We start from the raw sequence: 15,031 nt of genomic DNA, 5'->3' as shown, positions 1-15,031 counted from the left end.
TGTGTGATCTTATTGTCTGAGCTGCTTGCTATTATTAAAACGTTTTGAATTCCACGTTTTTGCAAGTCTTTCGAAGGCAAGCAGCTCTCTTCAGTGTGCGCAACATTTTATATTTCCAGTGGGTGGCAACAATGTACCTTCCCGCGATACGTTCACCTTTCCAGGAGAAAGAAGAAGTAAGGCCGTTGCTATGGAACTGTTGATAAACATGTCAAATGTGCCATATGGGCTAGTAAGCTGGTTAGCTTAGCTAGTTCGTTTACTACAAATGTTCTATAAGACACAGTATTATATAGAAACAACTTAACGAAATACTGAACCAGAAAAGGTAGACCAACAGTAACTTATTTTATCGTGTCATTTTGTAAGCGTGTGTGGCTGGTTCATAGACGCTAGCTGAATTAACATTACAGCTGACAATGGCTTATGCACAGCCTCCCAAAAAGACAGGACTTCCACGAGAAGTTCTGAAGTGGCTCCAAAGCCTGGATTTGTCATTTTCTCCGAAGAATATGCGCAGGTGAGTGTACATTAGCAAATTGCAAAGCATGTCTATCTAACCAAGTAAGCCTTAAGGGGACAGTCGGGTAAATTGAGCTACCTTTGTTTCAAGGAAACCATACACAAAATATATAATTTGACCAAATATTTAGGAAGTGTCAATTTTCATGTAGTCTGTGAAGGAATAAACCACATGGAAAAAGTGGGAAGCAAGTTATGTAAACAAATGTATTTTTTATTAGGTTAGAGGTTTCATGATGCTTGTATCTAAACCAAAGTAGATCATTTTAAGATTGTTCTATTGGGGGTCTCTATAAGCTTTAATATGACGTTCTACACCTAGCTTGAAAGTGCATGTTGTAGTTATGTTGGCTATAGTAATTTTTTTTGCATTGGAGTAAGTTGAGCCAATGGCTATGTGGTAAATTGATCCAAATGTAAAGTTGAACAAATTGAAGTGTTTTCTTCCCAGGCATAAAGCAAGGCATGAGGTAAAAAAACAAAGCATGTGTTAAAAGATGCTTTAAATGATCAAAAGACAAAAAAGAGATTGTTATTGTGTTTGGGAAATAAAAATAGACATGGTTTCAAAAAAGTAGTGGCAATATTCCATTCAGTACAGAAATGTGTAGGCAGCTTAATTTACCCTGTACAGGGGCACAACATACCCCATACCGAGGATAAGTTGTGCCAAGACACCACTTTTTTTGGGATAAGCAATGTTTTCAAAACTAATGTTTACAGGAATTCTGATTATTTCCATAATGAATATACAGTGCATTCAGAAAGTATTTAGACCCCTTGACTTTTTCCACATGTTATGTTAGCCTGATTCTACAATGGATTAAAAAACATTTCTCATCAATCTACATTTATGTATATCTTTTTTTAGCCCCATTTACATAAGTATTCAGACCCTTTACTCAGTACTTGGTTGAAGCACCTTTGGCAGCGATTACAGCCTTAAGTCTTCTTGGGTATGACGCTACCAGCTTGGCACACCTGTATTTGGGGAGTTTCTCCCATTCTTCTCTGCAGATCCTCTCAAGCTCTGTCAGGTTGGATGGAGAGCGTCACTGCACAGCTATTTTCAGGTCTCTCCAGAGATGTTCGATTGGGTTCAAGTCTGGGCTCTGGCTGGGCCACTCAAGGACATTCAGATACTTGTCCCGAAGCCACTCCTGCGTTGTCTTGGCTGTGTGCTTAGGGTTATTGTCCTGTTGGAAGGTGAACCTTCACCCCAGTCTGAAGTCCTGAGTGCTCTGGGGCAGGTTTTCATAAAGGCTCTCTCTGTACTTTGCCTCGTTCATCATTCCTCGATCCTGACTTGTCTCCCAGTTCCTGCCGCTGAAAAACATCCCCACAGCATGATGCTGCCACCACCATGCTTCACCGTAGGGATGGTGCCACGTTTCCTCTAGACGTTATATTTGGTATTGAGGCAAAATAGTTCATTCTTGGTTTCATCAGACCAGAGAATCTTGTTTCTCATGGTCTGAGAGTCTTTAGGTGTCTTTAGGCAAACTCCAAGCTGGCTGTCATGTGCCTTTTACTGAGGAGTGGCTTCCGTCTGGCCACTCTACCATAAAGACCTGATTGGTGGAGTGCTGCAGAGATGGTTGTCCTTCTGGAAGGTTCTCCCATCTGGTTCTTGGTCACCTCCCTGACCAAGGCCCTTCTCCCCCGATTGCTCAGTTTGGCCGGGCGGCCAGCTCAAAGAAGAGTCTTAGTGGTTCCAAACTTCTTCCATTTAAGAATTATGGAGCCACTGTGTTCTTGGTGACCTGCAATGCTGCAGAAATGTTTTGGTACCCTTCCCCAGATCTATGGACAATTTCTTCGACCTCATGGCTTAGTTTTTTGCTCTGACATGCACTGTCAACTGTGGGACCTTATATAGACAGGTGTGCCTTTCCAAATCATGTCCTATCAATTGAATTTACCACAGGTGGACTCCAAGTTGTAGAAACATCTCAAAGATGATCAATGGAAACAGGATAAACTGGAGCTCAATTTCGTATCTCATAGCAAAGGGTCTGACTACTTATGTAAATAAGGTATTTCTGTAAAATAATAAAAAATATAAATCTAAAAACCTGTTTTTGCTTTGTCATTATGGGGTATTGTGTATAGATTGATGAGGAAAAACATTATTTTAATCAATTTTAGAATAAAGCTGTAGTGTAAATAATGTGGGGGGAAAAGGAAGTAGTCTGAATTATTTCTGAATGCAGTGTAATGAATATAAAAAATGGCTCAACTTATCCCACTCTCCCCTATGTTATGGAGTCACATTTTCCCTTCACCAGGGATTTCTCCAATGGCTACCTTGTGGCAGAGATGTTCTCCTGGTATTATCATGAAGACTTCCCCATGCACTCCTACAACAATGGGACATCACTTCCAACCAAACAGGGCAACTGGGCCCAAATAGAGAGGGTAAGAGTTGGAGGGTATGGCCAGGTAGCCTGGTTGTCGTCTCTGTTCAGTTATCACATTACACTCCTTAGCTAAACAGACTGGAACCAAGACTAACGGACAGTAACAAAATAGTAGGTGTATGAGTACAAATAAACTGGTGGGTATAATCCTATGTCCACTTGCAGTTTTTTTCTGTGAGAAGGTTGTCTTTCTATACTCCAGACATCCTGTCTTTTCTTTTGTTTGTCATGTTGAATAATGGAGAATCCATTTCTACTGTCTTATCAGTTTCTAGTGAAACAGAACATCCATCTGCAAAAGGAAGTTCTGGACGGGACCATCCACTGCAAACCAGGAGCAGCGGAGCTTCTAGTGCAAGAGATTTACACCATCTTAACTAACAGGAGGTGAGACATATATTTAACTAGGCAAGTCAGTTAAAAACAAATTGTTATTTACAATGATGGCATACCCAGGCCAAACCCTAACCCGGATGACGCTGGGCCAATTGTGCACCACCCCATGGGACTCCCAATCACGGCTGGTTATGATACAGCCTGGAATCGAACCAGGGTCTGTAGTGACGCTAGCACTGAGATGCAGTGACTTAGACCGCTGCGCCACTCGGGAGCCCTAGCATGCTCAACCAATTCAAATCCTCTCCTTTTCATCAATACATTAGGATTACAATAGGCTTTATCAAGAGAGCGAGACAATGGGTTGTCTGTTTTCCAATTGTTACTGAGTATCCTGGCTAAAATAAATACAATGCATAGACGCTAACTGATCATCAAGCGATTCTCTTTCTTAGCTTTGTGAAACTAGACTGTCTGCTGCACTTACAATAGTTTCACTGGTGAGCATTGTGGTCAGTCTGGTTTAACCAGGCTTTCTTTTACTGTCTTCCAGATCCAGTTCCTCATATTTTCCATAGAAGCACAAATATCAACCCCCCCCAAAAATGTGTGCAACTGTAACTTTCTCACTCATCATTATTCATGATTCATTCAGGATTATCCATAATCATGGTAGCATCTACACTAATGTAGACGTTAAGGAACATAATCTATTCTTATTTACAATAAAAGTGACTCCAAAATGACACTACATTATTTACCAATAATTTCTATTGGGCACAAACTAATCTGAAACACAACCAAAACAAACAGCAAATGCATCTAAGAAGTCGGTGGAGTCAGAAGCTTGATGTAATTAATAAAGTGCTTTGTGTGCTATGAATATGGGACCAAATACTTAACTTTTTACTCCTTTAATACACATATATGTGAATTTGTCCCAATTTTGCTCCCCTAAAATGGGGGGACTATGTACAAAAGCGCAGCAATTTCTAAACTGTTCACCCTATATGGATGAAAATACTCTGAAATTAAAGCTGCCGGTCTGCACTTTAACCTCATTGTCATTGTTTTATTTCAAGTCCAAACTTTCGAAGTATAAAGCCGAAGAAATGCTTCACTGTTCCAATAATTATGGAGGGCACTGTAGCTGATAAAACTGATATACTGTATAACTGTCCAGGATCAAAGGGATCCATGACAGGGAGATTGACTTCACAGACAGGGACTACCAGGACCAGCTGCCCATGCTAGCTCGGGCCACAGCCTCCAAGGCCATCAAGAACAACCTGCGGCTGACCGAGGTCATAGCCGAGCCCAACATCTCCACCAATCAGAGGAAGGTGCAGGCCATCATCCACATGCACCTGGAGCAGAGGGCGGCCGAGAGAGTCCAGAACCCCAGTGAGTTCACCAACAATCGGGATAGAGTGGGGTTCTTGGATAGACCATGAGGTTGGTAACATTATGGTTAGGATTCGACAGGACTATCATGTGATTGTGATTCAATGCTACTGTTATTCAAATACAAATAATGTAATTGAATTGGGATATTTAAAAAAAAAACTGCATTTGTCTCTGGCAGAGCGCTTCAACCTGAAGCCCACGTTGGGAGAACTGGCCGTGAGACTGCCCCCATCTTCTCACCACGGAGATGACAGCTCCGATGGCAACGCCTCAGTACAAAGTGGAACCGCAAGTAAGTCATTCACATAGTTTTTTCACCACCACCAGTTTTACAGTGTCTACACTGTAATCTCTTTTATTTCTCATCACTTACTTTTTCCTCCCTTCTATAGAGTCATGTGAACCATCCATTAGGAGTAAAGCCAGTGTCCATTTCAAGGAGATTGAGGTGCGTCAGACGGACAGACGCTCGCTGATTGCAATTTAAAAGGCCAGGAGATGTAGCCGTTTGGTGTGTATTTGTGAGAGATGCCTCTGATACGATACCTCTAATAAAAGTACCTTTATACCTCTATTTCTGTAATATAAGTACCTCTATACCTCTAATAAAAGTTCCTTTATTCCTTTATTCCTCTAATAAAATTTCCTCTATTCTTCTAATTTAAGTACCTCAATACCTCTATTTCTCTAATAAAAGTACCTCTATACCTCTATTCCTCTAATAAAAGTACCTCTATACCTCTAGTCCTCTAATAAAAGTACCTCTATACCTCTATTCCTCTAATAAAAGTACCTCTATACCTCTATTCCTCTAATAAAAGTACCTCTATACCTCTAGTCCTCTAATAAAAGTACCTCTATACCTCTAGTCCTCTAATAAAAGTACCTCTATACCTCTATTCCTCTAATAAAAGTACCTCTATACCTCTAGTCCTCTAATAAAAGTACCTCTATACCTCTAGTCCTCTAATAAAAGTACCTTTATTCCTCTAATAAAAGTACCTCTATGAACGAATACAAGTACAGCCGTTCTCAATGACTAACATGCAAGATATTACCTTAGCGGTGTTGTTTTACTAGTTATTCATTAGTCCATTAGTTACAGTACTTCAACCATAAGTAGTTGCTCTAAAATTACAATTTCAGCGGGTTACCAGTAGGTGGCGGTGCTGTGTCTGGTTTATAGTCATGGGCGAGGCAGGTTGAAAATCAAAGCACGATCAACGGTCGTTTTGATAAATGCATTCTGTATTATAGATCTGTGCTTTTCACAAATGTCTGTTAACATTCCAGTTATTCACAGCCGTGACTAACAATGGACAATAGGACATTATATTGTCTGCTCATCTCTTCTGCCTGTAAATTCCCTCATTTCATGTAGGGTCCTTTATACAGTGTTAGGTAATATGCTTGGTGCATCCATCTCAACATCACGTTCATAATGACTAGTTTGTTGTGACTGACTGGGTTTGAACACAGGTCATCTGCACATCACAAAACTGTCTTAGCCAGCTGAGCTAAACCCTAGGTTCCTTTGGGAGTTAACACAAGTCTTCAGGTATCGGACATGGTTAATTACCACCTCTGTCTGCCGTATTACACTGGCTCCATACAGTTTCAGCTAATGAAGGATGGGAAATGCAATAGCTTTTGTGTGATGAAAGATCCCTAATGTCTTATTTCACCAGCATTCACAGTGGGGAGAACAAGTTTTTGATACACTGCCGATTTTGCAGGTTTTCCTACTTATAAAGCATGTAGAGGTCTGTAATTTTTTATCATAGGTACACTTCAACTGTGAGAGATGGAATCTAGAAAATCCAGAAAATCACATTGTATGATTTTTAAGTAATTCATTTGCATTTTATTAACGGGGTGAACAGGCAGTTGCTCGGGTGGTTGTTGTCCTTGATGATCTTTTTGGCCTTCCTGTGACATCGGGTGGTGTAGGTGTCCTGGAGGGCAGGTAGTTTGCCCCCGGTGATGCGTTGTGCAGACCTCACTACCCTCTGGAGAGCCTTACGGTTGTGGGTGGAGCAGTTATCGTACCAGGCAGTGATACAGCCCGACAGGATGCTCTCGATTGTGCATCTGTAAAGGTTTGTGAGTGTTTTCGGTGACAAGCCAAATTTCTTCAGCCTCCTTAGGTTGAAGAGGCGCTATTGCGCCTTCTTCACCACGCTGTCTGTGTGGGTGGACCATTTCAGTTTGTCCGTGATGTGTACGCCGAGGAACTTAAAACTTTCCACCTTCTCCACTACTGTCCCGTCAATGTGGATAGGGGGGTGCTCCCTCTGCTGTTTCCTGAAGTCCACGATCATCTCCTTTGTTTTGTTGACGTTGAGTGAGGTTATTTTCCTGACACCACACTCTGAGGGCCCTCACCTCCTCCCTGTAGGCCGTCTCGTCGTTGTTGGTAATCAAGCCTACCACTGTAGTGTCGTCTGCAAACTTGATGATTGAGTTGGAGGCGTACATGGCCATGCAGTTATGGGTGAACAGGGAGTACAGGAGAGAGCTGAAACTGCTGAAGCAAGCTGAAGCTTGTGGGCCCCAGTGTTGAGGATCAGCGGGGTGGAGATGTTGTTTCCTACCCTCACCACCTGGGGGCGGCCCGTCAGAAAGTCCAGGACCCAGTTGCACAAGACGGGTTGAGTCCCAGTGTCTTGAGCTTAATGACGAGTTTGGAGGATACTATGGTGTTAAATGCTGAACTGTAATCGATGTACAGCATTCTTACATAGGTATTCCTCTTGTCCAGATGGGTTCGGGCAGTGTGCAGTGTGATTGCATCGTCTGTGGACCTATTGGGGCGGTAAGCAAATTGGAGTGAGTCAAGGGTGTCAGGTAGGGTGGAGGCGATATGATCCTTGACTAGTCTCTCAAAGTACTTCATAATGGGGGCTACGGGGCGATAGTCGTTTAGCTCAGTTACCTTAGCTTTCTTGGGAACAGGAACAATGGTGGCCCTCTTGAAGCATGTGGGAACAGCAGACTGGGATTGGGATTGATTGAATATGTTTGTAAACAGACCAGCTGGTCTGCGCATACTCTGAGGACGTGGCTAGGGATGCCATCTGGGCTGGCAGCCTTGCGAGGGTTAACACGTTTAAATATTTTATTCACGTTGGCTGTGGTGAAGGAGAGCCCGCAGGTTTTGCCGTGTCAGTGGCACTGTATTGTCCTCAAAGCGAGCAAAGATGTTGTTAAGTTTGTCTGGGAGCAAGACGTTGGTGTCCGCGACGGGGCTGGTTTTCTTTTTGTAATCCGTGATTGACTTTAGACCCTGAAACATACATCTTGTGTCTGAGGCGTTGAATTGCGACTACTTTGTCTTTATACTGACGCTTAGCTTGTTTGATTGCCTTGCGGAGGGCATAGCTACACTGTTTGTGTTCGGTCTTGTTTCTGGTCGCCTTGCCATGATTAAAAGCAGTGGTTCGCGCTTTCAGTTTTGCGTGAATGCTGCCATCAATCCACAGTTTCTGGTTGGGGAAGGTTTTAATAGTCACCGTGGGTACAACATTACCGATGCACTTGCTAATAAACTCACTCACCGAATCAGCGCATACATCAATGTTGTTGTCTGAGGCTATCCGGAACATATCCCAGTACACGTGATCGAAGCAAATTTTAAGCGTGGAATCAGATTGGTCGGACCAGCATTGAACAGACCTGAGCACGAGCGTTTCATGATTTACTTTCTGTCTATAGGCTGGAATCAACAAAATGGAGTCGTGGTCAGATTTGCCGAAAGGAGGGTGAGGGATGGCTTTGTATGCGGTGCGGAAGTTAGAGTAGCAATGATCCAGAATGCTGCCAACCCGGGTCGCGCATTCCATATGCTGATAAAATTTAGGGAGCCTTGTTTTCAGATTAGCTTTGTTAAAATCCCCAGCTACAATAAATTCAGCCTCAGTATATGTGGCTTCCAGTTTACATAGAGTCCAATGAAGTTCTTTCAAGGCCGTCGAGATGTCTGCTTGGGGGGGGATATACACGGCTGTGATTATAATCAATGAGAATTATCTTATCTCTAGATAATGACTATACACTTGTTAGAAATTATATTTCAAACCTTTGTAAAGTCAGCTAATACAGTTGAAGTCGGAAGATTTCATACACCTTGGCCAAATTCATTTAAACTCAGTTTTTCACAATTCCTGACATTTAATCCTAGTAAAAATTCCCTGTCTTGGGTCAGTTAGAATCACCACTTTATTTTAAGAATGTGAAATGTCAGAATAATAGTAGAGAGAATGATTTATTTCAGGTTTTATTTCTTTCATCACATTCCCAGTGGGTCAGAAGTTTACATACACTCAATTAGTATTTGGTAGCATTGCCTTTAAATTGTTTAACTTGGGTCAAACGTTTCGGGTAGCCTTCCACAAGCTTCCCACAATAAGTTGGGTGAATTCTGGCCCAGTCCTCCTGACAGAGCTGGTGTAAGTGAGTCAGGTTTGTAGGCCTTCTTGCTCGCACACGCTGTTTCAGTTCTGCCCACACATTTTCTATGGGATTGAGGTCAGGGCTTTGTGATGGTCACTCCAATACCTTGACTTTGTTGTCCTTAAGCCATTTTTCCACAACTTTGGAAGTATGCTTGGGGTCATTGTCCATTTGGAAGACCCATTTGCGATCAAGCTTTAACTTCCTGACTGATGTCTTGAGATGTTGCTTCAATATATCCACATAATTTTCCTGCCTCATGATGCCATCCATTTTGTGAAGTGCACCAGTCCCTCCTGCAGCAAAGCACCCCCACAACATGATGCTGCCACCCATGTGCTTCACGGTTGGGATGGTGTTCTTCGGCTTGCAAGCCTCCACCTTTTTCCTCCAAACATAACGATGGTCATTATGGCCAAAAAGTTATATTTTTGTTTCATCAGACCAGAGGACATTTGATGAATGTGTACGATCTTTGTCCCCATGTGCAGAAAAGTACGATCAAAAAGTATGATCTTTGTCCCCATGTGCAGTGGCAAATCGTAGTCAAACCATAGTCTTCCTGAGCGGTATGACGGCTACGTGGTCCCATGGTGTTTATATCTTCGTACTATTGTTTGTACAGATGAACGTGGTACCTTCAGGCGTTTGGAAATTGCTCCCAAGGATGAACCAGACCTGTGGAGGTCTACAATTTATTTTCTGCGGTCTTGGCTGATTTATTTAGATTTTCCCATGATGTCAAGCAAAGAGGCACTGAGTTTGAAGGTAGGCCTTGAAATAATTCCACAGGTAGACCTCCAATTGACTCAAATGATGTCAATTAGCCTATCAGAAGCTTCTAAAGCCATGACCACATTTTCTGGAATTTTCCAAGCTGTTTAAAGGCACAGTCAACTTTGTGTATGTAAACTTCTGACCTGCTGGAATTGTGATACAGTGAATTATAAGAGAAATAATCTGTCTGTAATCAATAGTTAGAATTTTTTTGTTGTCATGTACAAAGTAGATGTCCTAACCGACTTGCCAAAACTATAGTTTGTGAACAACAAATTTGTGGAGTGGTTGAAAAGCTAGTTTTAATGACTCCAACCTAAGTGTATGTAAACTTACGACTTCAACTGTATGTCTGCTTACTGCTGGCATTCCATCATCATAACGGTTTTCATTGCATAATGATGCTTTTCACTATATGACAGCATTACGTACATAGCTTCAAATAAAGAGTTATCCATATAACCACTTAAATTGTTTGGTGTCAAGAGTCTTTACGAGTCTCTTATCATCCTGCAAAATTCAGGAATGTTTTGTGACAAATACCTTTTTTTACAATCGTCAGCGGAGTTCAAAGAAAGACAGCTTGCTGCTGCTGCTGTTTGCTCTCCACCTGGATTCAGAGTTGTCCGATTACCCTGAAGGGAAATTCTAACTCCCAATGGGCTGCTCTGTTGGTACTAAATCTCTCCACACCCTGCTCAATGTATAATAGAGCTGTAAACTGAGTGTAAAAGGTTGACAGCTAGATAAGTGTTTCTGGCTGTGTGCCCAGCCCTCAATGTGGTCTGAGAAGTCTGTGGTTTAGCAGGTCCCTCAAGCCTGACACATATCTATCTGGCTAGAGATCTCCTGGAGAGGATGTGGAAAAAGAGAGAGACCGCATACTGATATATACAGTATGTGTTACCATTTTCTCTAATAAAATTGATAGATTTCCTGATTCCATGCATTACCTGTTCATAGCTTAGTGTGTTTAATCGCAGCAATGTGTCAGATAAACCTAAGGGTCAAATGCTATAATGTACTGGCAAATGTTCATGTTTTGTTGATGAACATTGAGGCTATACGATATCCAGCATCTGCTCAAAGCCGTAAGATGTGCATGTGGTCTTTTACTCTTTCGCCTACAGATGATGTCTATCAACAAATCATTTGCAAACTACTAGCAGAATTTATTGAGTCACACTAGATATCTATCTAACTCTCCACAGCGGTTTTGTTACTTTCTTTCCCTAAAACAAAATATAAATTCACTCCCCAAGGCTTCATTCAAAGGACCCTCATCTTGTTTCCATGGTTCTCAATGTGAACTGAAGCCCTAGTCAAGTATTTACCTCTTCACTGGTGTGCTGTAAAATTTGACCTGAATCTTTCAGATTCTGTTGATTTCTCTCAGCTCGACTGGGTGGGAACAAACATTAACACTTACATTAACACATTAACAAACATTAACACAGAACAACACTCTCTTGGCTTGTTCGGGTTGCCCAGTGATTTGTATTGGAATTACTGGGTTTTCAGGTTCAGCAAATAATACAGTAGATTTCAATGGAGAGAAAAAAATGCCACTACAAATAATGTGAAATATTGAAAATGATTAATTCTGAAATTAGTAGGACAGTGATTTGAGACTGATATAATTCACAGCGTCCTAGGGCAAAATGGTTATTAAGTATAGTGATTTTTCTACATTAAAATGTGCGCGATGATGTATAGAGGGAGTGGCTGAGGTTTCAGAGGTGCTGTTTCTATTTATTACGTTTGTTAGTCTTTCCTATTGAACAATATATGGGGATGGTTGCTATGGCAACTTGCGAGCGCATAGGAACACAGACTGGAGAGCAACCAGGAGACAGTAATAAGCTTACTGTGAGCTTGTTTGGCTCCTTCTGTTTATAAATTATGATTAACAAAAAACACTGGCATATAATTTCACACGCACACACGTACACATGCATTCATAGATTCACCCAAACACATTTACACAGTCCCACTTCCACACAATTTCATACATGGCTTGGCAGTGACAAGGAATGCATACTGCCTAGATACCCTCGCAGAGTGTTTCACCATCTGCTGTTTTTTTATCTCACTCTCTTCCTCCATTGGTACCGACAGGGCTAAACAGGAGGGATGGTGGATGAGAGGAAGGGAAGTGGGCACAGGGAGGGGGGGAGGGAGTGGGTCAGCCCAGGAACATGACTAGCCAGAGAGTGTTGTGGGGGCTTGCGAGCTAAGGATTCCCCCAGAAAAGACCCCAACCCCCCAACAGCAAATCTCCCACCCTTGTTAACAAAGCAGCCGTGACAGGCCTGTATGTGCGATGGGATGGTATTCAGGCCAAGGGTGGGGCGCTTTGTGTGTGTGTGTGTGTGTGTGTAAGCACTGCATCCTTTATAGCAGATGTTAATATAGCGCGTGTGTGTGTGTGTAATGTAATATAGTGTTCTATATAAAGTATCAGTCAAAAGTTTGGACACACCTACTCATTCCAGGGTTTTTCTTTATTTTTACTATTTTCTACATAATAGTGAAGACGTCAAAACTACGAAATAACATGTAGTTAACCAAAAAAGTGCTAAACAAATCAAAATGTATTTTATATTTGAGATTCTTCAAAGTAACTACCCTTTGCCTTGATGACAGCTTTACACACTCTTAGCATTCTCTCTACCAGCTTCATGAAGTAGTCACCTGGAATGCATTTCAATTAACAGGTGTGCCTTGTTAAAAGTTAATTTGTGGAATTTCTTTCCTTCTTAATGCATTTGAGCCAATCAGTTGTGTTGTGACAAGGTAGTGGTGGTATAGAGAAGATAGCCCTATTTGGTAAAAGACCAAGTAAAAATTATGGTAAGTACAGCTCAAATAAGCAAAGAAAAATGACTGCGTGAATCAGGCTTTCATGGTCAAAATGCCACAAATGAACCACAACTAAAAGACACCAATGAGAAGATACTTGCTTGGGCCAAGATGCAAGAGCAATGGACATTAGACCGGTGGAAATCTGTCCTTTGGTCTGATGAGTCCAAAATTTAGATTTTTGGTTCCAACCGCCGTGTCTTTGTGAGACACAGAGTAGGTGAACGGAAGATCTCTGCATGTATTGTTCCCACTGTGAAGCATGGAGGAGGAAGTGTGAGGGTGCTTTGCTGGTGACACTGTCTGTGATTTATGTAGAATTGAAGGCACACTTATCCAGCATGGCACCACAGCATTCTGCAGCGATACGCCATCCAATCTGGTTTGTGCTTAGTGGGACTATCATTTGTTTTTCAAAACACACCTCCAGGCTGTGTAAGGGATATTTGACCAAGGAGAGTGATGGAGTGCTGCATCAGATGACCTGCCCTCCACAGTCACCCGACCTCAACCCAGTTGAGATTGTTTGGGATGAGTTGGACTGCAGAGTGAAGGAAAAGCATAATAAAGTACTCAGGAAATAGCAGGAGAGATTCCTCTCAGGAAAACAAACAACATTTACAATGACCGACAAAGCCAAATGACAGAGGGAGTATATATAGGGAGTATATATACAGTGATAGAGTGGGGATTGGAACCAGGTGTGTGTAATGATGACGAGACAAGTCCGGGGTTGATGAGTGAAGGGCGTTTGCCAGCAGCAGGATCGGCAGCATCTAGAAGGCCGGCAACGCCGAACGCCTGAGCTGGACAGGAGGGGGAGCCAAAGTGAAGGCTGGTGTGGCAATTTCTCATGAAGCTGGAGAGAATGCCAAGAGTGTGCAAAGCTGTCATCAAGGCAAAGCATGGCTACTTTGAAGAATCTCAAATCTAAAATATATTTTGATTTGTTTAACACTTTTTTGGTTACTACATGATTCCATATGTGTTATTTCATAGTTTTGATGTCTTCACTATTATTCTACAATGTAGAAAATAGTGAAAATACAGAAAACCCCTTGAATGAGGGTGTTGAATTGTTCTCTTTTTGGAAGAGCATTTGGAAAGGACCCCTTTCAGAGCCCTTGACTTTTTCCAAATTTTGTTACATAACAGCCTTATTCTTAAATGGATTCTATTGTTTTTTCCCCTCAACAATCTACACACAAAACACCATAATGACCATTATTTAACACCATTATTTAAATACAGTAAGACATTGTTAGTTTGGCAACAAAAAAACTAAGCCAACATGTGGGTTAAATCTTTTGTCTAATGGAAAATAATTGAAAAAAAGGCAGATGAATCCATATTGGGCTTTACAATCATTTAGCCTCCCCAAACTTTCGGCTGGTACTGTATGTGCAGGCAATGAACCACACTTGCTTATTGACATGTTTTATTCAGTTTGGTAATAATCACTTTACTGTACATACTCAAGGCTGACTCAATTAATTAAAAATGTTACTGTTTTCCCTTATCCCTGAGATACACATTTAAACTGTTTTTATTTATTTCATTTCTTCCAATATGTCTGTAAAACACAAGGCTGTCAAAAGCCTAACACTTATAAATAAAAATGCAATTACCAATTGGGTGGGATGTGTAGGCTTTGTCCCAAATGGTACCATATTCCCTATGCAGTGCACTACAGAGGCCCTGGTCAAAAGTAGTGCACTATAAAGTGAATATTGTTACATTTGGGACACAAACTGTGAAGTACAGCTATGTTGTGACATTTAATGACAGCCTCCCACCACTCTACCATTGTTGCCACTCTGTCTAACCTTAGAAAACTCCATGTTAAACAGAAGCTACACTGTAATGTCAGGCCTTAAATTGAGCCCCTTTTATTCTGTAGAAGTGAAATATAGTATATCATTGTGAGAAGAGCGGAGCACACCTACCCTCTCCATCCCACTGTGTTGCATACAGTTAGGAGGTTAACCCATACTGGGAATAAATATGAGTCGAATATCACCAAAATTGTATACAGAGATACTACAATTTTCAATTCTCTATATTTTATTTTGTCAACATGTTAGCTTTCAATTAGCTTTCTTTAAGATTTGTTCAGAGATGTGAACAAAGATGGCAATCTTAGATGATCTAAATCTAAACTTTCCCAATGGTTGATTAAATGTTTGAATTTCACTCATACTGCAATGTAAACATGCAAACGTCTGTACCGCTTCCTGTGTATGTAACGCACCATG

At 41.4% G+C, this 15,031-nt stretch overlaps 1 protein-coding gene across 1 annotated transcript; it reads left to right on the top strand.

Annotated features, from left to right (window-relative positions):
• The first annotated feature begins 135 nt into the window (after positions 1-135).
• spata4 (spermatogenesis associated 4) lies at positions 136-5,259 on the top strand. The gene is made up of 6 exons (XM_071395239.1): positions 136-520; positions 2,811-2,940; positions 3,211-3,329; positions 4,462-4,682; positions 4,864-4,977; positions 5,078-5,259. Exons 1-6 carry the CDS (start codon positions 420-422, stop codon positions 5,170-5,172), a joined length of 780 nt encoding a protein of 259 aa, XP_071251340.1. The 5' UTR covers positions 136-419; the 3' UTR covers positions 5,173-5,259.
• Positions 5,260-15,031: the final 9,772 nt, after the last annotated feature.

Source organism: Salvelinus alpinus, chromosome 4, assembly GCF_045679555.1.
Source record: "Salvelinus alpinus chromosome 4, SLU_Salpinus.1, whole genome shotgun sequence".
Classification (NCBI taxonomy): Eukaryota; Metazoa; Chordata; class Actinopteri; order Salmoniformes; family Salmonidae; genus Salvelinus; species Salvelinus alpinus.
This window is presented reverse-complemented; position numbering and strand designations above follow the sequence as displayed.